The following is a 26,647-nucleotide window of genomic DNA, read 5'->3' on the forward strand; positions in this document are numbered from 1 at the left end:
CAAAGAACGTTACAGTCTCTGATGTCCCTCTGGAATGCTACCCTTGCTCGGATTTCATCAACCTTTTTGTCAAGAGACTGGACATTGGCGAGAAGATTGCTAGGATGTGGGGCCTGATGTGCCCGTCTACGTAGTCTGACCAGAAGACTGCCTCATTTCCCTCTTTTACGAAGTCGTTTTTTTGGGTCGCCGGCTGGGATCCATTCCGTTGTCTTGGTTGAAAGGCAGAACACGTGATCCTCTTCACGAAAGTCATATTCTTGGTCGTACTGATGGTGAGTTGACGCTGATCTTATATTGACTGTATGTAATGAAACCTAAGATGACCTGGGGTACTAATGTAAGAAATAACATGTAAAAAAAACAAAAAACTGCATAGTTTCCTAGGAACGCGAAGCGAGGCGGCCATCTCTGGCCATCTCTGTCGGCGCCGGAAGAAATTTCCCCGCACATTTACTTTGTACCGGTACCCCTGTATACAGTCTTGCTTGTTATTTTACTGCTGCTGTTAAATTATTTGTTACTTTTATTTTCTATTTTTTTCTTAAAACTTCTTAATTAAAGCATTGTTAGTTAAGGGCTTGTAAGCATTTCACTGTAAGGTTGTATTTGGCGCATGTGACAAATAACATTTGATTTGATGTTTATGATGTGATTAAAGGGATAGTTAACTTTTTGGAAAACATTTTTGTGGTCATTAATTTGACTAAACAAAAACGCCTGCATATGCCACAGATTGCAAGTACATTATGATGTGTGTATAAACTACATTAACCTGTTAGGAATAACAGGATGATTCCAATGCCAGAATAAAACAATTATCATGAGAGGGCCATGAACAGTACCTAGTAATGCTGCATACTGCTAGAAATCTCAGATGGTTAGCTTTTTCAAATCAAAAGATCCAGTAAATAGTATGAAAAATAGTAAATCTTATGAAAATATGATAGACCCTATTCCTGAAAAATGAGTGAATAGGGCCTGAATATTTTTTATGATAATATACATACATTTACAATCTTCACAAATTACATCCTAAAAGATTTCAGCTGCCTTATTACTGTAATAAATTATCATATAACATGGTTAGCACAAATGTACATTATTTATGGTTCACGGCTTTCATTCATTCTTGTGTCCCTCCCCTACTGAAACTCAGAGTTTGTTAGCCATTCTATGAATTCGTTACGATCTTAGCTTTCATCTCCTATAAAATTTGTCTGTCTGTGATGAACACAATGTGGTTTTGTTTCACATCGACAAATAATGTTCACGTTTTATAAATTAAACTAGATATAGTAAAACCGAATTGACGGACAGTCCAACTAGTGAAGGAAAGTGCAGGTTGGACTTCCCAGCTGTGGATATGAAACCCAATACCCCAGTGTCTTCAAAGGCAAACTCAAGTCAAGCTGGGAGGTGTGGCTATCAGCCAAAACTGTTGCAAAGTGAATGGCTTTAAATAGGCTGATTTATAAGTAAATTACCTTGATAAAACAATTAAATTACAACTGCATGTTATGATGAACATGCAGTGTAAAAAGAGTTAATGTCATGTTGTGTGTGTATGTGTGTGTCATTGTCATCACCGTGGTGCTGGAAGTCAGGCGGAGGGCATGGATAGGACACTGGTCCGTTGCTGTGACGATAAGTGCGTAGTGTCCATTGCTGATCTCAAAGTCCAGCTCCTTCACTGCAACAATCCGTCCCTGGACACATTCACATGCACAAAAAGACAAATACTTTAACACTCAATGCTATTCTAAATACTGTACACTCACATCCTACACATAGTACCAGACCTGGGTTCAAATACTACTTGAAATCTTTCAAATACTCTTGAGGATAGGGAGACGCTAGTGTCTCAACTGGCCAATTCCCTGGGGAAATGCAGAGCGCCAGATTCAAATAAAATGTTATACAATTCAAAATTTCATTAAATCACACATGCAAGATACTCAATTAAAGCTACACTCATCTCAGATTTAAAAAATGCTTATTAAATGCTTATTATCTGATAGTATGCACCCATCTGACACCAGTAGTAAACAAAAGAGCTAACGTAGCAGGCGCTACACAAAACGCTGAAATAAAATATAAAATATGCATTACCTTTGACGAGCTTCTTTTGTTGGTACTCCAAAATGTCCCATAAACATCACAATTGGTCCTTTTTTTCAATTAATTCCGTCCATGTATACCCAAAATGTCCATTTATAAAGCACGTTTGATCCAGAAAAAAACAGCTTACCAAAACACAACGTCACTACAAAACATTTCAAAAGTTACCTGTAAACTTGGCCAAAATATTTCAGACTACTTTTGTAATACAACTTTAGGTATTTTTAAACGTTAATAGTCAATCAAATTGTAGACTGGGCAATCTGTATTCAATACAGCAAGTAAACAAACCATGCTCCTTTTTTCGTCTTACGCAACTCTCAACAGGTAACCTTGTTCCAGGATGTGCTTCTTCTTCGTTCCACAAATGATTAACCTCAACCAAATTCCAAAGACTGAATCTGAACAGTTAGTCCTTGGGGTTTTGCCTGCTACATAAGTTCTGTTATAGTCACATACATGTTTGAAACAGTTTTAGAAACTTGAGAGTGTTTTCTATCCACACCTACTAATCATATGCATATCATATATTCCTGGCATGAGTAGCAGGAAGTTAAAATTGGGCACGCTATTTATCCAAATGTGAAAATGCTGCCCCCTATACATTAATAGGTTTTAACCTGCCTAATGTCCCTGATGGGAAGGGTTAGCACTTCTGCAACAATTCTGATACTAAAAGATGGGCCGATGGGAAAGTGAGTTTTTGTTTTGTTTATCTAAAACAATTTTTACAGAAAGTTCATACTATTTTCACATAACAGTGGCAAGAAAAAATATGTGAATCCTTTGGAATGACCTGTATTTCTGCATGAGTTAGTCATAACATTTGATCTGATCTTCATCTTGGTCACAACAATAGACAAACATGCTTAAACTAAAAACACACAAATTGTGTTTTTCTTGTCTATTTTGAAAACATAATTTAAACATTCACAGTGTAGATAGGAAAAAGTACGTGAACCCCTAGGCTAATGACTTCTCCAAAAACTAGTCTGAGTCAGGAGTCAGCTAACCTTGGAGTCCAATCAATGAGAAGAAATTGGAGGTGTTGGTTAGAGCTGCCCTGCCAAACAAAACCACTCACAAAATTAGAGTTTGCTATTCACAAGAATGTGAACAATGCTTCGAACAAAAGAGATCTCAGAAGACCTAAGATTAAGAATTGTTGATTTGCACAATGCTGCAAAGGGTTAGAAAAGTATCTCTAAAAACCTTGATGTTCATCAGTCCACAGTAGGACAAATTGTCTATAAAGTTCAGCACTGTTGCTATTCTCCCTAGTTTCAGAAGAATCCTAGAGTGTCAGCTAAAGACTTACAGAAATCTCTGGAACATGCTAACATCTCTGTTGAAGAGTCTACGATACGTAAAACACTAAACAAGAATGGTAATAATGGGAGGACACCACAGAAGAAGCCACTGCTGTCCAAAAAAGCACCTGGATATTCCACAGCGCTTAAGGCAAAATGTTCTGTTGGAAGGAACACACAACCTTATGTGTGGAGAAAAAAAGGCACAGCACACCAACATCAAAATCTCATCTCAACTGTAAAGTATGGTGGAGAGAGCATTGTGGTTTGGGGCTGCTTTGCTTGCTCAGTGTCTGGAGAGCGTGCTATAATCAACAGAAAAATATATTCCCACGTTTATCAAGACATTTTGCAGGAGAATCAAAGGCTATAGTGGCTAGCGGAAATTTTCTTCCACCCTTGGCATTTTTCCTATTTTCTAGCCTTACAACCTGGAATTAAAATAGATTTTTGGGGGGTTTGTATCGTTTGTTTTACACAATATTCCTACCACTTTGAAGATACTAAATATGTTTTATTGTGAAGCAAACAAGAGATAAGGAAAAAAACTGAACTTGAGCGTCCATAACTATTCACCCCCCCAAAGTCAATACTTTGTAGATCCACCTTTTGCAGCAAACACAGCTGCAAGTCTTTTGGTGTATGTCTCTATAAGCTTGGCACATATAGCCACTGGAATTTTTGACCATTCTTCAAGGCAAAACTGCTCCATCTCCTTCAAGTTGGGTGGGTTCCTGCTGGTGTACAGCAATCTTTAAGTCCTACCACAGATTCGACACTGGATTGAGGTCTGGGCTTTGACTAGGCCATTCCAAGACAATTAATGTGTCCCCTTAAAGCACCTGAGTTTTGCTTTATTAGTATGATTAGGGTCATTCTCCTGCTGGAAGGTGAACCTCCGTCCCAGTCTCAAATCTCTGGAAGACTGAAACAGGTTTCCCTCAAGAATTTCCCTGTATTTAGCGCCATCCATCATTCCTTCAATTCTGAACAGTTTCCCAGTCCCTGCCGTTGAAAAACATCCCCACAGCATGATGCTGCCACGACAATGCTTCACTATGGGGATGTTGTTCTCGGGGTGATGAAAGGTTATGGGTTTGCGCCAGACATAGCGTTTTTCTTGACGGCCAAAAAACTCAATTTTAGTCTCATCTGACCAGAGAACCATCTTCCATATGTTTGGGGAGTCTCCCACATGCCTTTTGGCAAACACCAAATGTGCTTGCTTATTTTTTCATTTTCTTATTTTTTCTGATCAAGACAAAGGAGTTGATTGTGGACTACAGGAAAAAGAGGACCGAGCATGCCCCATTCTCATCGACGGGGCTGCAGTGGAGCAGGTTGAGAGCTTCAAGCTCCTTGGTGTCCACATCACCAACAAACTAACATGGTCCAAACACACCGTGACAGTTGTGAAGCGGGTACGACAAAACCTATTCCCCCCAGGAGACTGAAAAGATTTGGCATGGGTCCTCAGATCCTCAAAAGATTCTACAGCTGCACCATCGAGAGCACTGTTTGCATCACTGCCTGGTATGGCAACTGCTTGTCCTCCGACCGCATGGCACACAGAGGGTAGAGTGAATGGCCCAGACCTCTATACCAGGCAGTGTCAGAGGAAGGCCCTGAACATTTTCAAAGACTCCAGCCACCCTAGTCATAGACTGTTCTCTATGTTACCACACGGTAAGCGGTACCGGAGCGCCAATTCTAGGTCCAAGAGGCTTCTAAACAGCTTCTACTCCAAAGCCATAAGACTCCTGAACATCTAGTCAAATGGTTACCCAGACTATTCACAATTGCCCCCTCCCCTCCACACCACTGCCACGCTCTGTTGTCATCTACGCATAGTCACTCTACCTACATATACATACTACCTCAACTAACCGGTGTCCCCGGACATTGACTCTGTACCGGCACCCCCCTGCGTATATTGTTATTTTTTACTGCTTCTCTTTAATTACTTGTCACATTTATCTCTTATTCTTATCCATATTTTTTGAAACTGCACTGTCGGTTAGGGGCTCATAAATAAGCCTTTAACTGTATGGTCTACACCTGTTATATTTGGCACATGTGACAAATAAAATGTGATTTAATTTGAAGCATTTACTTTTTTTCTGGCCACTCTTCCGTAAAGCCCAGCTCTGTGGGGTGTACGGCTTACAGTGGTTCTATGGACAGATACTCCAATCCCCGCTGTGGAGCTTTGCGGCTCCTTCAGGGTTATCATTGGTCTCTTTGTTGCCTCTCTGATTAATGCCATCCTTGTCTGGTCAGTGAGTTTTTGATGGTGGCCCTCTCTTGGCAGGTTTGTTGTGGTGCCATATTCTTTACATTTTTTAATAATGGATTTAACGGTGCCCCGTGGGATGTTCAAAGTTTCTGATATTGTTTTTATAAACCAACCCTGATCTGTACTTTTCCACAACTTTGTCCCTGTTTGGACAGCTCCTTCATGGTGCTGTCCAAACTTGCTACGTGGTGTTGCAGGGGCCTTTCAGAACAGGTGTAGGTCCTTCTACACCTGCATTGCTTGGGGTTTTAGGCTGGGTTTCAGTACACCACTTTGATATATCAGCTGATGTAAGAAAGGTGTATATAAATCAATTTGATTTGTGTATATATACTAAGATCATGTTACAGATCATGTGACACTTAGATTGCACACAGGTGAACTTTATTTAACTAATTGTGTGACTTCTGAAGGTAATTGGTTGCACCAGATCTTATTTAGGGGCTTCATAGCAAAGGAGGTGAATACATAAGCTCGCGCCACTTTTCTGTTTTTTATCTGTTACATTTTTTTAAACAAGTCATTTTTTTAATTTCACTTCACCAATCTGGACTATTTTGTGTATGTCCAATACATGAAATCCAAAATAAAATGAATTTAAATTACAGGATGTAATGCAACAAAATAGGAAAAAATGCCAAGGGGGATGAATGCTTTTGCAAGGCACTGTATATGTCCGCCAATTGAAGCTCAACAGAAATCGGGGGATGCAATAGGACCACGAACCAAAAACACAGAGGTCAATCAACAAAGATTGGCTTCAACAGAAGGAAATACGTCTTCTGGAGTGACCCAGCAACACGATCGGACGAACGCAGCCTCTGGCAAGTCCAAAAGGAGAGGGCTATGTCTCTTTATAAACAACAACTGGTGCGCAGCTTCCAGTGAGAAGCAAATCTCAAGCTTTTTCTCACCTGGTATAGAATACCAAGAGAGATTCCATCCGTAATCATCACTGCTGTATACATCACTCCACCACTTTGGCAGTCAATGAACTGTATTGGGCCATAAACAAACAAGAAACCTCTCACCCAGAAGCAGCATTTCTGGTGAACGAGACTACTGCTGGGAGACTTAAAACCGTTCTACCTCACTTCTACCAACACATCTCCTGCGCTACTATGGCTTCTAAAACTTTAGACCACTTATATTCTACCCCCAGAAATGCATAAGGCCCTCCCTCGTCCTCCCTTCGGCAAATCTGACCATGACTCTATTCTCCTGCTTCCTGTTAACAAACAACAAGCTCAAACAGGAAGTACCAATACAAAAGCGATCAGATGAAGCAGACACGAGACTACAAGACTGTTTTTCTAGTACAGACTGGGTAATGTTCCTGGATTCATCCTACAGCATTGAGGAGTTTAACAAATCAGTCACAGCTGTCGTATCAAATAAATTAACTACATTTAATTAATTACGTAACAATCCAATATGGCGTAGCAGTCAGACGTCTTTGACTTTGTCTTGTCGTGTCCCGTGTATACATCTTTCTTATCTTCATACATATTTTTTATATTTTTAACCTCAATATCAAAATACTTTTCTGCAACCCGCCACAACCAATATGGTATGGGTCTGCTATTTTTTATACTTTAGAACCAGAACCCCCAACAGAAGCTAGCCAGCTAACTAGCCTAGCTACTAGCTAGTTGTCAGTTAGCCACTGCTTGTGGTCATCAGCTAGCCTCAGCCCGGTCAACTCCTGCCAGTCTGCACAGCGTGATTCAACCCAGAGCATATTGGACTGCTTTTTCTCTACCATATCTCCACATCTCCGGATTCCTATCGCAAGCCTGAACCTTTTCACCTTGATCATCACAGCTAGCTAGCTGCTATCCGAGTGGCTGCTCCTGGCTAACGTCTCTGTCCCGAAGCAAGCACCAGTTAGCCCCGAGCTAGGCCCATCTCCCGGCTAGCTGAAGCGGTCCATCAGCCAATACCTATTTTGCCAAATGGCCTGGACCCCTTTACTGCCTACATGGAGCCCCGACAATCCATCACGACTGGTCTGATGACGTAACCGTCCGAGGGGGTTTCAACAGACGCTTCCATTGCGACGTACCCCTAAGGCCCTTCTGCTAGCCACGGCCCGCTAGCTGTCTGAATTGCAGTGTCTCCAGCTCGCCTAGCTACTCACTGGACTCTATGATCACACGGCTATGCATGCCTCTCCCTTATGTCATTATGCCTTGTCCATTGCTGTTTTGGTTAGTGATTATTGTCTTATTTCACTGTAGAGCCTCCAGACATGCTCAATATACCTTAGCTAGCCCTTTTTTTCCACCACCCACACATGCGGTGACCTTACCTGGTTTAAATTGTGTCTCTAGAGACAAAACCTCTCTCATCGTCACTCAATGTCTAGGTTTACCTCCACTGTATTCACGTCCTAGCCTTGTCTGTACATTATGCCTTGAATCTATTCTTCCGTGCCCAGAAACCTGCTCCTTTTACTCTCTGTTTTCCGAACGCACTAGACGACCAGTTCTTATAGCCTTTAGACGTACACTTATCCTACTCCTCCTCTGTTTCTCTGGTGATGTAGAGGTTAATCCAGGCCCTGCTGCGCCTAGCTCCAATCCCAATCCCCAGGCACCCTCATTTGTTGACTTCTGTAACCACAAAAGCCTTGGTTTCATGCATGTTTCATTCAATGCTTTAGCACACTCTGCCAACCTGGATGTTCTAGCCGTGTCTGAATCCTGGCTTAGGAAGTCCACCAAAAATCCTGAAATTTCCATCCCTAACTATGACATTTTCTGCAAGATAGAAATGCCAAAAAGGGGGTGGAGTTCAATCTACTGCAGAGACAGTCTGCAGAGTTCTGTCATGCTGTCCAGGTCTGTGCCCAAACAGTACAAGCTTCTACTTAAAAAGATTCACCTTTCCAGAAACAAGTGTTTCACCATTGCCGCTTGTTATACACCACCCTCAGCCCCCAGCTGTGCCCTGGGCACCATATGTGAATTGATTGCCCCCATCTATCTTCAGAGCTCCTACTGTTATGTGACCTAAACTGGGACATGCTTAACACCCCGGCTGTCCTACAATCTAAGCTAGATGCCCTCAATCTCACACAAATTACCAGGTACAACCCCAAATCCGTAACCATGGGCACCCTCTTAGATATCATCCTGACCAACTTGCCCTCTAAATACACCTCTGCTGTCTTCAACCAGGATCTCAGCAATCATTGCCGCATTGCCTGCGTGCGTACTGGGTGGCACCGCATGCGTAATCCACGGTGAAATGACCACCCCTCATCACTGTCAAACGCTCCCTAAAACACTTCAGCGAGCAGGCCTTTCTAATCGACCTGGCCCGGGTAACCTGGAAGGATATTGACCTCATCCCGTCAAAGGATAACTGATTGCTCTTTAAAAGTGCTTTCCCTTCCATCTTAAATAAGCATGCCCCATTCAACAAAATGTAGAACTAAGAACAGATATAGCTCTTGGTTCATCCCAGACTTGACTGCCCTTGACCAGCACAAAAATATCCTGTTGCGTTCTGCATTAGCATCGAATAGCCCCCTCGATATGCAACTCTTCAGGGAAGTCAGGAACCAATATACACAGGCAGTTAGGAAAGCTACGGCTAGCTTTTTCAAACAGAAATTTGCATCCTGTAGCATAATTTCCAAAATGTTTTGGGACACTGTAAAGTCCATGAAGAATAAGAGCACCTCCTCCCAGCTGCCCACTGCACTGAGGATAGGAAACATTGTCACCACCGATAAAGCTATGATAATTGATCATTGGCCATGCTACCCCTACTCGGGAAAATCCATCCAGAAAATGTGTTTTTGAGGTCACATGCCATTTCAATGCTAGCCTATAGGAAAAACAAATAGATGTCAACAGTCTTTAGAAAGTCGTTTTTTGGAAATTAAGAGGGACTTTATCGAACAAGCTGGGACCCTTGCAAAAGGAGGAAGATCTTCAAAGGTAAGTGATTTATTTTATCGCTATTTGAGATTTTGTGATGCCTGTGCTTTTTTGAAAAATTATTTTGATGTGGGGCGCTGTCCTCAGATAATCTGATGGTATCATTTCGCCGTAAAGCCTTTTTGACAACTTTTCATGAATTTTCCTGAATTTTTAATATTACGATTTTTGTATTTTGAATTTCGGCAATTTCACCGGATATTGTCGTAGCTGCAGGCAAGCGGGACACCGTACCTACTCCACTATGCAATCTGGTTACCAAGCTGGTCATGGGTGCACCTCAGCCACGCTCAAGGTCCTAAACGATATCATAACTGCAATCGACAAAAGACAGTACTGTGCAACCGTCTTCATCGGCCTGGCCAAGGTTTTCGACTCTGTCAAACACTGTGTTCTTATCGGCAGACTCAATAGCCTTGGCTTCTCAAATCACTGCCTCGCCTGGTTCACCAACTACTTCTCAGATCGAGTTCAGTGTGACAAATTGTCCGGACCTCCGGCAGTCTCTATGGTGTGCCACAGGGATAAATTCTCGGGTCGACTCATTTCTCTGTACACATCAATAATGTCGCTCTCGCTGCTGGTGACTCTCTGATCCACCTCTACGCAGATGACACCATTCTGTATACATCTGTCCCTTCTTTGGACACTGTCAACAACCCTCCAAATGAGCTTCAATGCCATACAACACTCCTTCCGAGGCCTCCAACTGCTTTTAAATTCTCGTAAAACTAAGTGCATGCTCTTCAACCGATTGCTGCCCGCACCGACTAGCATAACTACTCTGGACGGTTCTGACTTAGAATATGTGGACAACTACAAATACCTAGGTTTCTGGCTAGACTGTAAACTCTCCTTCCAGACTCACACTAAGCATCTCCAATCCAAAATTAAATCTAAAATTGGCTTCCAATTTGTTGGTCATCGTTGTTGTGTCGTCAGCAAGCTTGATTTTTAAGATGGGGACGTGTGTCGCTGCACAGTTATTGGTGAACAGGGAGTACAAGAGGGGGCTGAGAGAGAGGGTCCCAGAAATAACATGGTGTTGTTTTGTTAGATAAAATCCTTTTTCATGTCCTAAAAAGGTCCATATAGCATGCACGATTGATTTTGTATTTCCACTTATTCAATTTGCAAAGACACTCGTCACGTTCTGACCCTAGTTCTTGTTATTTCTTTGTTTTAGTTGGTCCGGACGTGAGTTGGGTGGGTATTCTATGCTTTGTGTTTCTTGGTTGGGTTTCTTGTTTTCCCTGATATGGTTCTCAATCAGAGGCAGGTGTTAGTCATTGTCTCTGATTGGGAACCATATTTAGGTACCCTGTTTTCTGTTGGGGTTTGTGGGTGGTTATTTTCAGTCTTTGTGTGTCTGCACCAGATAGAACTGTTTTGTTTGTCACTTTGTTGTTTTGTGTTTTTGAAGTGTTCAGTTTTCCATTAAAACGATGAACACTAACCACACTGCGCTTTGGTCCTCTCTATCTCCAGACGACTGCCATTACAGAACCACCCACCAAAAAAGGACCAAGCAGTGTGGTAACAGGCAGCAGCAGCAGGAGCAGCGCGATAAGGAGGAATGGACATGGGAGGACATTCTAGATGGCAAGGGTTGCTAGACATGGGAGGAGATTTTGGCTGGAAGGGATCGCCTCCCATGGGAACAGGTGGAGGCAGCCAGGAGAGCGGAGGCAGCAGCTAATGGGAGCCAGCGCTTTGAGGGAACACGGCTGGCAAGAGAGCCTGAGAGGCAGCCCCAAAAATGTCTTGGGGTTGGGCACACGGGGAGTGTGGCTAAGGCAGGTAGGAGACCTGCACCAACTCCCAGTGCTTTCCTTGGACATAGAGGGCGTTGTGTCGGGCAGGCACCGTGTTATGCGGTAGAGCGCACAGTGTCCCCGGTGCGTGAGCATAGCCCGGTGCGGTAATTCCAGCTCCTCGTATCGGCCGGGCATCGAGCAAGGTGCCATGAAGCCGGCTCTACGCATCTGGTCTCCAGTGCGTCTCCTCGGGCCGGCATACATGGCACCAGCCTTACATATGGTGTCCTCGTTTTGCCAGCACAGCCCAGTGCGGGCTATTCCACCTCGCCGCACTGGCCTGGCTACGGGAAGCATTCAACCAGGTAAGGTTGGGCAGGCTCGGTGCTCCAGATCTCCAGTGCGCCTTCTCGGTCTGGTCTATCCGGTGCCATCTCCACGTACCAGCCCTCCGGTGGCAGCCCCCCGCACCTGTGTGTCTCCAGAGCCCAGTACACCCTGTTCCTGCTCCTCGCCTCACCCTAAGGTGCGTGTCCCCAGCCCGGTACCACCAGTGCCGGCGCCACGCACCAGGCCTACAGTGTGCCTCGTCTGTCCTGAGCCGCCAGAGTCTCCCGTCTGTCCTGAGCCGTCAGAGTCTCCCGTCTGTCCTGAGCCGTCAGAGTCTCCCGTCTGTCCTGAGCCGTCAGAGTCGCCAGTATGTCCTGAGCCGCCAGAGCCGCCAGAGCCGCCAGCCAGCCAGGAGCCGCCAGAGCCGTCAGCCAGCCAGGACCTGCCAGAGCCTTCAGTCAGCCAGGAGCTGCCAGAGCCGCCTGTCACGCCGGCGATGCCGGAATTGCCCTTCAGTCCGGAGCTGCCCTTCAGTCCGGAGATGCCCCTCAGTCCAGAGCTGCCCCTCATTCCGGAGCTGCCCCTCAGTCCAGTTGGGCCCTTTAGTAGGGTTGCCAGTCCTACATTGGCGGCAAGGGCCGCCGTTCCTAGGAGGCCACAGAAGCGGACTAAGACTACGGTGGAGTGGGGTCCACGTCCAGAGCCAGAGTCGCCACCGCGGACAGATGCCCACCCAGACCCTCTGGTTTTGCGGCCGGAGTCCGCACCTTGGGGGGGGGGGGGTACTGTCACGTTCTGACCCTAGTTCTTGTGTTATTTCTTTGTTTTAGCTGGTCAGGACGTGAGATGGGTGGGTATTCTATGTTTTGTGTTTCTAGGTCGGGTTTCTTGTTTGGCCTGATATGGTTCTCAATCAGAGGCAGGTGTTAGTCATAGTCTCTGATTGGGGACCATATTTAGGTAGCCTGTTTTCTATTGGGGTTTGTGAGTGGCTATTTTCCGTCTTTGTGTGTCTGCACCAGATAGAACTGTTTCGTTTGTCACTTTATTGTTTTGTGTTTTTGAAGTGTTCAGTTTTCCATTAAAAAGATGAACACTAACCACAACTCGCTTTGGTCTTCTCTATCTCCAGACAACCGTTACACTCATTCAATTTGCAAAGAAAGCAAACTGTGAAAATATCACCCTAAATGTTGTTTCAATGAGTCAAATCACGTTTGTATGTATTCCTAGGAGATCCTAGAAGGTAACAAGACTTCACTATATCATTAGGGGTGTAGGATATCCTATAGGACACCATATTTGGTCAGAGAGCGACGTCTTCATGGCACGCCGATGAAGCGGGCGGTCATCACTTGAACGATTGTAACTTTGTCAAATAAGCGCTAATCGGGGTCAAACAAAGCTAGCTAGATAGCCAATGAGCTGGGATTTATGGGAGTATCCGGAAATCATGCTTGTGTCATAAAATGTAGCTATTAACCTTGTACGACAGCAGGCCTTTTCATTTTTGGACAAAAATTATAACGATATTCAGAGTTACGAAGTTATGAAAAGTGGTTATTTTGCAAATGTTGAACTTATAATATGGCTACTAACACTTGGAAAGCTAAATCAAAGTATACAGATTTGACGATATTCTTGAAGAAAAATGTAATATGAATGCGAATGGCTCCTTCACGATTTGCCCAAATGTACCTGGGGACTTCACACTAAAAGTATTGTAGTTCTCTCATACTTCAAGTTATCCATCCATCAACTTTGCACATACACTGCTGCCATCTTGTGGACTATCGGAATTACAACCAGAGTGACGGCTAGAACTGGCTAGAACCTTTCTCTTGCATTTCAAAGATGATGGTAGAAAAAGACTTGGTTGGTTTTTTCTTTGTATTTTCTTCTACCAAATCAAATGTGTGGTATTCAATTCAATTTTACATTCAATTCACATTTCCAAAAACTTCAAAGTGTTTCCTTTCAAATGCTACCAAGAATATGCATATCCTTGCTTCAGGGCCTCAGCTACAGGCAGTTAGATTTGGGTTTGTCATTTAGGCAAAAATGTAAAAAAAGGGGGCTATCCCTATAAGGGATAATGCCCGAGAAGCCAGTGTTTGGGGGACATATTGACACGGTGTTATCACTTTTATACAATGGGATACCAACATATTCAAATAATTATTTACATATTTTCATTAACTTTATTTTGATGAATTTATTCATACTATTTCATCCTTCCACAAGATACAGTCCAGACACAAATATAGAGTTGCTACCCAAGCCGGCTGGTCATTCATTCTATTGGTTTGGTTAACAGAGACTCGACCCAGTCATTCAGTCTTTTTGTTCTGTATCTTTGGAACAACCCAGTCGTTCATTCTAAATGTTCCATTGCCAAACTGGCTGGCAACGTTTTTATCTATTGCTTGCTAGCTAGCCAACTACGGCTAACTTACAGTAACGTCAAACAGTGCAGCTGTTTTCTAGTGACATTTAATTGGATAAACCCATAACAATGAGCTAATTGAGGCGCGATTTTCGTCAGGACATTGTTGTTCAGAGGATCTATCCAGAAACACAGCTAACACAATCACTTCAAACTGAAGCCGAAAAGACTTCAAACTAGCTGTACTTCATTTGACCTGTTTTCTATTGATAGTTATTTGTATATATCCATAAAAATTATGCTGATTCATGATTTCAGCTAGCTGAGAAAAGATGCCTACCTGTCTGTCTTATCCCAACTCCCAACACGTTCATTACTATGGGAAAGCTGGGGATTGAATTTCAATATCAAAACAATGTTGCAAATGCCGGAGAGACAGACAGCAAGGTTTATACAAATCTCCGCTATCGAAATCTAAACTTTAGTCTAAAAGAAATGTGAGATAATGTCTAGATGCTTTTTATAGATCAAATTTATAAATTACCTGGCTGGGCTGATGTGACAGTGGATTGCGTAGTCACATGGAATAGAGTAAATAGGTATTTTAATGTCATTGATTTAGCTGGTGGTAAATGTGAAAGAGAAATCAGCTGGAATGCTGTTTTAACCAATAAGCATTCAGGATTACAACCAACCGTTGTATAAATCTAACTCAAATACCTCATACTCCTGCACATTGATCTGGTATATAGCACTCCCTGTATATAGCTCCATTCTTGTGTATTTTATTCCTTGTGTTACAACTTTTCTTTTTATTATTGTTTTTTTTTAAACTCTGCATCATTGGGAAGGGCTCATAGACAAACATTTCATGGTTAAGTCTAGATCTATTGTATTCGGAACATGCGATGAATAACATTTAATTAGATTTTTCTATTTCTTTGAATGCGCAAGGAAAGCGCAATCAATCACAGCTAAACTATCTGAAGGGTTTTCAAATAGTAGAAAAACCAAGGTCTGCACAGAACAAAGTAGGTTAGGTATCAGTGTAAAATATCTGTCCATATTCTTACGGTAGTGTGATTGATGTGAAAGGTGATGTCCAGGTTTCCGTGGTCGATGGCATATCGCAGGGTGCCATTGAGGCCCTCGTCTGGGTCGATGGCAGTTACCGTGGCAATAATGGCACCCACGGTGTTGGGGCCCTCACTCAGCACCGTCACATACTCTTCCTCTGGAAACTCTGGCGCGTTGTCGTTCTCATCCACTATACGAACGTAGATGGTAGTCGATGACTGGTGATGAGACAGAAAAGGGTGTAGAAAAAGCATTCTGAGGGCACAAACTGTACATTATTGAATAAAAAATCAACTCCAGCACACTAATAATTTTGATACTCCATTTTTAAAAGATCTAGAGTACCAGTCAAAAAGTTGGACAAACCTACTCATTCAAGGGTTTTTCTTTATTTTAACTATTTTCTACATTGTAGAATAATAGTGAAGATATCAAAACAATAGAATAACACATATGGAATTATGTAGTAACGAAAAAAGTATTTTATATTTGAGGTTCTTCAAAGTAGCCACCCTTTGCCTTGATGATAGCGTTGCACACTCTTGGCATTCTCTCAACTTCATGAGCTAATCACCTGGAATGCATTTCAATTAAAAGGTGTGCCTTGTTAAAAGTTAATTTGTGGAATGTATTTCCTTCTTAATGTGTTTGACCCAATCAGTTGTGTTGTGACAAGGTAAGGATGGTACACAGAATATAGCCCTATTTGGTAAAAGACCAAGTCCATATTATGGCAAAACAGCTCAAATAAGCAAAGAGAAATGATAGTCCATCAGTACTTTAAGACATGAAGGTAAGTCAATTTGGAAAATTTCAAGAACTTTTTTAATATCTTCAAGTGCAGTCGCAAAAACTACCAAGCACTATGATGAAACTGGCTCTCATGAGGGCCGCCACAGGAATAGAAGACCCAAAGTTACGTTGCTGCAGAGGATGAGTTCATAAGAGATACCAGCCTCAGAAATTTCAGCCGAAATAAATGCTTCACAGAGTTCAACTAACATCTCAACATGCTGCCACCTCCGTGCTTTACGGTTGGGATGGTGTTCTTCGGCTTGCAAGCCTCCCACTTTTTCCTCCAAACATAATGATGGTCATTATGGTCAAACAGTTCAATTTCTGTTTCATCAGACCAGAGGATATTTCTCCAAAATGTACGTCTCCTTCCTAAGCGGTATGACGGCTGCGTGGTCCCATGGTGTTTATGCTTGCTTTCTATTGTTTGGATAGATGAACGCGGGACCTTCAGGCATTTGGAAATTGCTCACAAGGATCAACCAGAATTGTGGATGTCTTGGATGATTTCTTTTGATTTCCCCATGATGTCAAGCAAAGAGGCACTGAGTTTGATGGTATGCCTTGAAATACATCCACAGGTACACCTCCAATTGACAAAAATGATGTCAATTAGCCTATCAGAAGCTTCTAAAGCCATCACATAATTTTCTGGAATTTTCCAAGCTGTTTAAAGCCACAGTCAACTTAGTGTATGTAAACCTCTGACCAACGGGAATTGTGATACAGTAAATTATAAGTGAAACAATCTGTCTGTAAACAATTGTTGGAAAAATGACTTGTGTCATGCACAAAGTAGATGTCAAAACTATAGTTTGGTAACAAGAAATTTGTGGCGTGAAATTAGCTTTCAAACTGCACCAAAAATGTTTTTGTTACATGGAGAAATTCGTAGAATTGCAGGGAATTAGGGTCAAAATTCAAAACAACATCGACAGTGCCAAGATGAGGGCCCCCCAAAAAATCTCTAAAATGTAGCCACACCAACGTCCGACCGCGCTCATTACCACGCCCCCTGCCATGCTCACCACCTAAGCCTCTTTTTGATCCCGAAATAACCCTGCTCTCCGACTCACCGATAGTGACGGCGTGCCGTCGTCCTCCACCATCATGATCAGCCGGTACTCCTGCTGGCGCTCGCGGTCAGGTGGGGATGGTCGTGTCACCATCTCACCGGTCATGCGGTCCATCCGGAAGGTGAGATCCTTGTTACCCGAGGTGATGTAGTAGAAGAGCATGGCGTTGGGCCCGATGTCACGGTCTGTGGCCACCACGCGCAGGACGGACGTACCTCCTCCCACATTCTAGCAGGCAGGCAGGCAGTCAGACAGAAAGACAGACAGACAGACAGACAGACAGACAGACAGACAATTACTTATCAGCATCCTGTGATTAATACACTTTTCTATGTATAGCAAATATTTGTTTTTAAAGCAGAGTGAAATTCCACTCTCCATTCATTGGGGGCTTGTATTCAGGCAGTACAGCATGAGAGGTTAGAAAGGGTAGGGGAACAGAATGGGCAAAAGTTGGTTGAAGGGATCGAACCTACAAGTGTTGGGGAGTAGCTCCACTACATGTAGTTCAACTACACTGAACAAAAATACAAATGCAACATGTAAAGTGTTGGTGTAAAGTGTTTCATGAACTGAAATAAAATATCCCAGAAATCTTCCATATGCACAAAAATATTATTTCCTTATTTTTTAAAATGTTGTTCTCAAATGTTGTTAGTAAGCATTTCTTCTTTGCCAAGATAATCCATGCACCTGACAGGTGTGGCATATCAAGAAGCATGAAACAGCATGATCATTACACAGGTGCACCTTGTCCTGGGGACAATAAAAGATCACTCTAAAAGGTGCAGTTTTGACACACAATACAATGCCACAGATTTCTCAAGTGATGAGGGAGCGTGCAATTGACATGCTGACTACAGGAATGTCCACCAGAGCTGTTGCCAGAGAATGTAATGTTAGTTTCTCTACCATAAGAAGCCTTCAATGTCGTTTTAGAGAATTTGGCAGTACGTCCAACCGGCCTCACAACCTCTGACCATGTATAACCACGCCAGCCCAGGATCTCCACATCCAGCTTCTTCACCTGCGGGATCGACTGAGACCAGCCATTCAGACAGCTGATGAAACTGTGGGTTTACACAACCGAATAATTTCTGCAAAAACTGTCAGAAATCATCTCAGTGAAGCTCATCTGTGTGCTCATCACCCTCATCAGGTTCTTGACTTGACAGCAGTCGGCATCTTGACTGACTTCAGTGGGTAAATGCTCACCTTCGATGGCCACTGGCAGACTGGAGATGTGTGTTCCTCACGGATTAATTCCGGTTGCAACTGTACCGGGCAGATGGCAAACAGCGTGTGTGGAGTCGTGTGGGCGAGCGGTTTGCTGACGTCAACGTTATGAAAAGAGTGTCCCATGAAGGCGGTGGGGATGTGGTATGGACAGGAATAAGCTACGGAAAAGGAACACAATTGCATTTTATCGATGGCAATTTGAATGCACAGAGATCCTGAGGCCCACTGTCATGCCATTCATCCGCCGACACCACCTCATGTTTCAGCATGATAATGCAAGGCTTCATGTCGCAATTCCGGGAAGCTGAACATTTTGCAGTTCTTCCATGGCCTGCATACTCACTAAACATGTCACCCATTGAGCATATTTGGGATGCTCTGGATTGACGTGCACGACAGCATGTTCCCGTTCCCGCCAGTATCCAGCAACATCACACAGCCATTGAAGAGGAGTGGGATAACATTCCACAGGCCACAATCAAACAGTCTATGCGAAGGAGAATTGTCGGGCTGCATGAGGCAAATGGTGGTCACACCAGGTACTGACTGATTTTCTGATCAACCCCCATATTTTTTTAAGGTATCTGTGACCAACAGGTGCATATCTGTATTCCCAGTTATGTAAAATCCATAGATTAGGGTTTAAGGAATTTATTTCAATTGGCTGATTTCCTTATATGAACTGTAAATTGTTGCATTTATATTTTTGTTCAGTGTAGTACTTTATCTACATTTCCAGTAGATTGGTGTTATTTTAACAAATTAGTGTTTTCAGCAACAGTTAATTACCTTTTAAAAACACAGTTGGACATCCCGTTCAGATAAGATTAATTAGAAGCAAACACAGACAAATGTTTTTTTTAAAGTTTAACTCTTACTTACATTAGTAGTCTGTGGGTGAACATGTGAATAATTAGTAGTCTGTGTGTGTGTGTGTGTGTGTGTGTGTGTGTGTGTGTGTGTGTGTGTGTGTGTGTGTGTGTGTGTGTGTGTGTGTGTGTGTGTGTGTGCAATTGAGTATGTGATTGATTGACTGACTTTCGTGTGTGACAAATTAACATTTGATCTGTCATTTTACTGCAAGAAACAGTTAATTCTAAAGAAGTTAATATTATAATAGTGAGGCCTTACTGTCAGTGTCCAGACTTCAGTTACTGTCCCAAATATTAGGTTCCTGTTACTGTCTAAACTTCAAAGATGCGTAAACCAAGTGGTTTTACCACATGTTCTCTGCCATTTAGGGAACCACTACCAACTCCAGGGGAGATACTAATGGGTCAGATCCGCGGATCAGAAAAGCCCAAATGAGAGTTGCTCTCTTTCAGATTGAATTTCATAGAAATCGCTGTGTATTTTCCTGTAAGGAAACTTTTAGTAGGCTAATACACAAGCATGTTATATTTTCCATTCGTTTTTAAAAATGAAAAAAAAAATCTACTTTGACATAACAATGTATTTTATCCAAAAATGACAATTAAAACCATTCTAACCCCACTTTTTAACAAAATGTTGTACCATATAGGCCTACCCATGGGAGTATAAACTGATTGTGCACTTACTCTGGTCTTATGGTCTCATAGGCCTATTTACGGTATTGATAGACAATGATGCACTGAATTCATTATCACACAGATGGTTTTGTCATGATTTTTTCATGATTTGATTATCATTTTTTTTTTCATGTTTGCCAAGGACAAGTAGGGCTTAAAACCTGTTAGAGATCGGGCTACTTTTTTCAACATTCTCTTAAAAATCGCGCAACATTTCAACGTCCTGCTACTCATGCCAGGAATATAGTATATGCATGTGATTAGTATGTGTGGATAGAAAACACTCTAAAGTTTCTAAAACTGGTTAAATGATGTCTATGCCTATAACAGAACGTGTTTCGTGGTCAAAATCGCAAGGAAACCTGATCACAAAATCGACGAAGAAAAAATCAATCCGCCAGTCTCTGTATTGTCTATTGCAAGGTATAATAGATAGCGACCGGCTTACAGTTCCTACAGCTTCCACACGATGTCGCCAGTGTTGTGATTTCTATGCAGGTAAATCCTTGGTCATATGAGTAATAGGCACATCCTCTCGTCGGGTACACAGCAGGAAGAAATGGAAGGGGGAAAGTGGACTACGTTTTCCAAACTTGCTCCTATTGAATACAGATCACTCCGTGATCAATTTGATCGTTTATTAACGTTTACTAATAGCTAAAGTTGGATTACAGAAGTAGTTTGAAGTGTTTTGTCAAAGTTTATAGGCAACTTTTTTAATTAAAAAAAATAACGTTGCGTTTAGAAACAGTGTTTTTCCTGGATCACACAGTCTTCATAAATGGACATTTTGGGTATACAATGACTGATTTAATCAGAAAAAAGACCCAATTGTGATGTTTATGGGACATATAGGAGTGCCAACAAAGAAGCTCGTCAAAGGTAATGAATGTTTTATATTTTATTTCTGCGTCTTGTGTAGCGCCGGCTACGCTAATTCTTTTGTTTACGTCCCCTTCAGGTATTTCGGGGTGTTGCATGCTATCAGATAATAGCTTCTCATGATTTCGCCGAAAAGCATTTTAAAAATCTGACTTGTTGGCTAGATTCACAACGAGTGTAGCTTCAATTGAGTACCCTGCATGTGTGTTTTAATGAACGTTTGAGTTAAACGTTAAAGCTATGCACAATACTGCCCCCTTTGGAGGAATTGCGTGCCCGTAGTAAACAGAAAAAAAATCTGTACAAAATTGCTAATATATGCATATAATAATTATTATTGAATAGAAAACACTCTAAAGCTTCTAATACCGTTTGAATTATGTCTGTATGTAAAGCAGAACTCACAAGGCAGCCATTCTCCCAAACTCTCTCTCTCATCAGGAAAGTTACCCCAACTTTGACGTCATCGCTCCCACCCTTCCCAACCAGCTATAGATCTGGCTGGGATCAGTTTCTGTGTCTTCAGCGTGCTGTGTTCTTTCAATGGGGCGCGTAATGAAGAAAATCCCTCGAGCTTTGACCGGTTGGCGGGCAAAATACTGAAGTGTCACGAGAATTTAGCTGCGCGTCAGGGCGCAATTGAAGACACCGCACTCTTTTTTCCACATCCACTGAGGAGAGTTGCGTTCTTTTGTTTGTATTGCCAATTGTTTTGTACGTTAACCTGTTGAAACTCTAGGGGCGCAATTTCATTTTTGGATGAAAAACGTTCCCGTTTTAAACAAGATATTTTGTCACAAAAAGATGCTCGACTATGCATATAATTGGTAGCTTTGGAAAGAAAACACTCTGACGTTTCCAGAACTGCAAAGATATTTTCTGTGCGTGCCCTAGAACGTGAGCTTCAGGCAAAACCAAGATGAGACGACATCCTGGAAATGAGCAGGATTTTTGAGGCTCTGTTTTCCATTGTCTCCTTATATGGCTGTGAATGCGAGAGGAGTAAGTCTGCCCTTTCTGTCGTTTCCCCAAGGTGTGTGCAGCATTGTGACGTATTTGTAGGCATATCATTGGAAGATTGACCATAAGAGACCACATTTACCAGGTGTCCGCCCGGGGTCCTGCGCCGAAATTGGTGCGCAAAAGTCAGCTGCAAGTATTTTTTCATGGAATTTATAGAAGAATGCAGGCTTCCACGAACGATATATCAATGAAGAGATATGTGAAAAAACACCTTGAGGATTGATTCCAAACAACGTTTGCCATGTTTCGGTCGATATTATGGAGTTAATTCGGAAAAAGTTTGACGTTGCAGGTGACTGAATTTTCGGTTCGTTTCGGTAGCCAAATGTGATGTACAAAACAGAGCGATTTCTCCTACACACAGACGCTTTCAGGAAAAACTGTGCATTTGGTATGTAACTGAGAGTCTCCTCATTAAAAACATCCGAAGCTCTTCAAAGGTAAATGATTTTATTTATTTGGTTATCTGGTTTTTGTGAAAATGTTGCGTGCTAAATGCTACTCAAAATGCTAAGCTAGCTTAGCATACTCTTACACAAATTAGTCAATTGCTATGGTTCAAAAGCATATTTTGAAAATCTGAGATGACAGTGTTGTTAAGAAAAGGCTAAGCTTGAGAGCAGGCGCATTATTTTCATTTTATTTGCGATTTTCAGAAATCGTTAACGTTGCGTTATGCTAATGAGCCTAAGGCTTTAGTCACGATCCCGGATCCGGGATGGGGAGTTTCAAGAAGTTAATAACATCCTAAAGCTTGATTCTTTACTTAGTTTGACCAGTTTAGTCGACATATAATATGTAATTCTGAAGTTTTGATGCGCAACTGTTCGTGATCAGAAGTCCTTTTTGGTGCATTTCACCTGAAGCTGTTAGCATATGCTAATACAAAGACACACGAACTGAAACCAAACGTTATATTAGGTAAGTATGACTCCTTCCACTACATTCTGATCGAAGACCATCAAAGGTAAGGGAATATTTATGTTGTAATTTTGTATTTCTGTTGACTCCAACATAGCAGAGAAATATTGCTTATGTCTGAGCGCCGCCTCAGATTATTGCATAGTGAACGAATTCTGTAATGTTAAAAATAAATGTAACACAGCGGTTGCATTAAGAAGCAGTGTATCTTTCTAACTATATGTAGAACATGTATATTTAGTCAAAGTTTATGATGTGTATTGCTGTTATCTGGCGTTATCTGGCGGAGCTTTCTATAATTTCTCCGTACATTTCTGTAGCATTTTTTGAACATGGCTCAATGTAAACGGAGATTTATGGATATAAATTGCATATTATTGAAAAAAAAACAAATGTACTGTGTAACATGTCCTATTACTGTCATCTGATGAAGATTTTCAAAAGGTTAGTGAATTATTTTTCTTTTAATCCTGCGTTTGTGATTGTGTCTTTTGCATGACAAAATGGCTGGATATCGTCTGTGTGTCTGTGGTGATTTGACATAAATATGTGCTATGTTTTCGCCGTAAAACATTTTGGAAATCTGACTCGCTGGGTAGATGAACAAGGTGTTTATCTTTCATTTGTGCTATTGGACTTGTTAATGTGTGGAGGTTAAATATTTCTAAGAATATTTTTGCATTCTGTGCGCCACGGTTTGAGTTGAGTGGGGGGGGGGGCGTGGTTCCCCTTGGGGAACATGTACCGTTAACAAGTTTTAACGAGTGCTATTAGCATTTGGCGTAGCGCATTTGCATTTATTGTTGGCAAGGTGGGACGCTAGCGCGTCAGGTTGCCCAGAGAGGTTAAGCAAATAGATGCATGTTCTCCATCCATGCATGTATTAATAAATCAAATCAAATCAAATGTATTTATATAGCCCTTCGTACATCAGCTGATATCGCAAAGTGCTGTACAGAAACCCAGCCTAAAACTAGTGGAAAACATATTAACATATTAACATAACATTTCTATAGATCGCTTTATACCTAGGCCGAAATATTTCACCTCCGATTGATTTTAGCGATACACGCAAGAGTGACAGCTCCATCTCAACATAATATTATAATTTTTTATATTTTATTCAATTGTCAATTCTCCTGTAAACTCAGCTAAAATCGAACATAACAAGATTCAACAACTGAGACATAAACTGAACAAGTTCCACAGACATGTGACTAACATAAATTGAATAATGTGTCCCTGAACAAAGGGGGGGATCAAAATCAAAAGTAACAGCCAGTATCTGGTGAAGCCACCAGCTGCATTAAGTACTGCAGTGCATCTCCTCCTCATGGACTGCACCAGATTGCCAGTTCTTAATGTGGGATGTTACCCAACTCTTCTACCAAGACACCTGCAAGTTCCCAGACATTTCTGGGGGGAATGGCTCTAGCTCTCACACTACAATCCAACAGGTCCCAGACGTGCTCAATGGGATTGAGATCCGGGCTCTTTGCTGGCAATGGCAGAACACTGAGATTCTTGTCTCGCAGGAAATCACGCACAGAACAAGCAGTATGGCTTGTGGCATTGTCAAGCTGAGGGTCATGTCAGGATGAGCCTGCAGGAAGGGTACCACATGAGGGAGGAGGATGTCTTCCCTGTAACGCACAGCGTTGAGATTTCCTGCAATGATAACAAGCTCAGTCCGATGATGCTGTGACACACTGCCCCAGACCATGATGGACCCCCCACCTCCAAATCAATCCCACTCTAGAGTACAGGCCTTGTGTAACGCTCGTTCCTTCGACAATAAACGCGAATCCGACCATCACCCCTGGTGAGACAAAACAGCGACTCGTCAGTGAAGAGCACTGTGTGCCAGTCCTGCCTGGTCCAGCGACGGTGGTTTTGTAACCATAGGCGACATTGTTGCCAGTGATGTATGGTGAGGACCTGCCTTACAACAGGCCTACAAACCCTCAGTCCAGCCTCTCTTAGCCTATTGCGGACAGTCTGAGCACTGATGGAGGGACTGTGCATTCCTTGTGTAACTCGGGCAGTTGTTGTTGCCATCCTGTACCTGTAGGGGTGCTGTTCGGATGTACCGATCCTGTGCAGGTGTTGTTACATATGGTCTGCCACTGCGAGGATGATCAGCTGTCCGTCCTGTCTCCCTGTAGCGCTATCTTAGGCGTCTCACAGTACGGACATTGCAATTTATTGGCTTGGCCACATCTACAGTCCTCATGCCTCCTTGCAGCATGCCTAAGGCATGTTCACATAGATGAGCAGGGACCCTGGGCATCGTTCTTTTGGTGTTTTGCAGAGTCAGTAGAAAGTTTTCATAACTGTGACCTTAATTGCTTACCGTCTGTAAGCTTTTTATGTCTTAACGACTGTTCCACAGGTGCATGTTCATTAATTGTTTGTGGTTCATTGAACAAGCATGGGAAACAGTGTTTAAACCCTTTTCAATGAAGATCTGTGAAGTTATTTGGATTTTACCGCATTATCTTTGAAAGGCAAGGTTCTGAAAAAGGGACGTTTCTTTTTTTTACTGTTATATATGGATATATTTAAACTTATATTATTTTGTGTAATTTAACTTTCACATCAGTGGCAAACATTTTACCAGAACATTTTAAATTAGGTGGCCAATGTGGGGCACAGACCCGGATTAGAATTTTGAACTTTAACCTCTCTTGGGTAGGGGGCAGTATTTTGACGTTCGGATGAAAAGCGTGCCCAAAGTGACCTGCCTGTTACTCAGGGCCAGAAGCTAGGATATGCATATAATTGGTAGATTTGGATAGAAACCACTCTATTGTTTCTAAAACTGTTAAAATTATGGCAGGCGAAACCCCGAGTACAAACCATCGCCAAAAAATAATAATTTCAGCCTACCATTATTTTCAATGGCTTTCACTTTTATTATAAGACCCAGATTGCAGTTCCGAGGGCTTCCACTAGATGTCAACAATCTTTAGAAAGAGTTTCAGGCATGTTTTTAGAAAATGACCCAGAAATTGTAGTGTTTCTTAGGCGACTCCTATTTTGGCTGTAGTGTTTCCAAGCACGTGTTGTTATTGTTCTCCGATAAAGACAATAACGATTCTCCATCTTAAATTGTATTGTTTATTTACGTATTAGGGTACCTAAGGTTAGAAACGTTGTTTGACTTGTTTGGAAAAGTTTATTAGTAACATTTGGGATTCATTTTGTATGCATTTTGATGGAGGGAAACTGGGTGGATTATTGACTGAAGCGCGCCAGCTAAACTGAGTTTTTACGGATATAAAGGACATTATCAAACAAAACGACCATTTGTGATGTAACTGGGAGCTTTTGGAGTGTCAACAGAAGAAGATCTTCAAAAGTAAGGCATTTTTATATTGCTATTTCTGACTTTCGTGTCGCACCTGCCTGGTTGAAATATGTTTTTCATGTGTTTGTATGTACGGCGCTGTCCTCAGGTAATCGCATGGTTTGCTTTTGCCGTAAAGCCTTTTTGAAATATGACACAGCGTCTGGATTAACAAGAAGTTAAGCATTGTTTTGATGTATTACACTGGTGATTTTATGAAAGATAAATATTTATAGTACTGTCTTTTGTATTTCGCGATCTGAAATTTCACCGGATGTTGGCCAGGTGGGACACTACCGTCCTACCTGCCCATAAGAAGTTAAATCAATGCAAGGTGGATTTAATAAATATAATTATGATAGTTCCACGCATTAAATGCTTCAGTTTAGGTTTGGTACATTTCCCTGTTCAAATAAACCCTAAATTAACATATTTTGGACTGGGGGGCAGTATTGCGTAACGTGGATAATAAGGGGCCCAGAGTAAACTGCCTGCTACTCAGGCCTAAAAGCTAGAATATGCATATATTTCGTACATTTGGATAGAAAACACTCTGAAGTTTCTAAAAGTGTTTGAATGATGTCT

At 42.1% G+C, this 26,647-nt stretch overlaps 1 protein-coding gene across 2 annotated transcripts in view; it reads right to left on the reverse strand.

Annotated features, from left to right (window-relative positions):
• Positions 1 to 26,647, reverse strand: part of LOC135504722 (cadherin-23-like) — a 611,744-nt gene that overhangs the window by 102,819 nt on the left and 482,278 nt on the right. For both annotated transcript variants that reach the window (XM_064923533.1, XM_064923534.1), the window contains 3 exons: positions 17,099 to 17,326; positions 15,224 to 15,445; positions 1,590 to 1,709 (listed from right to left, as the gene is read on the reverse strand). In XM_064923533.1, coding sequence (XP_064779605.1) covers positions 1,590 to 1,709; positions 15,224 to 15,445; positions 17,099 to 17,326 — 570 coding nt within the window. The remainder of the gene's footprint in view (positions 1 to 1,589; positions 1,710 to 15,223; positions 15,446 to 17,098; positions 17,327 to 26,647) is intronic.

This window comes from Oncorhynchus masou, chromosome 18, assembly GCF_036934945.1.
Source record: "Oncorhynchus masou masou isolate Uvic2021 chromosome 18, UVic_Omas_1.1, whole genome shotgun sequence".
NCBI lineage: Eukaryota > Metazoa > Chordata > Actinopteri > Salmoniformes > Salmonidae > Oncorhynchus > Oncorhynchus masou.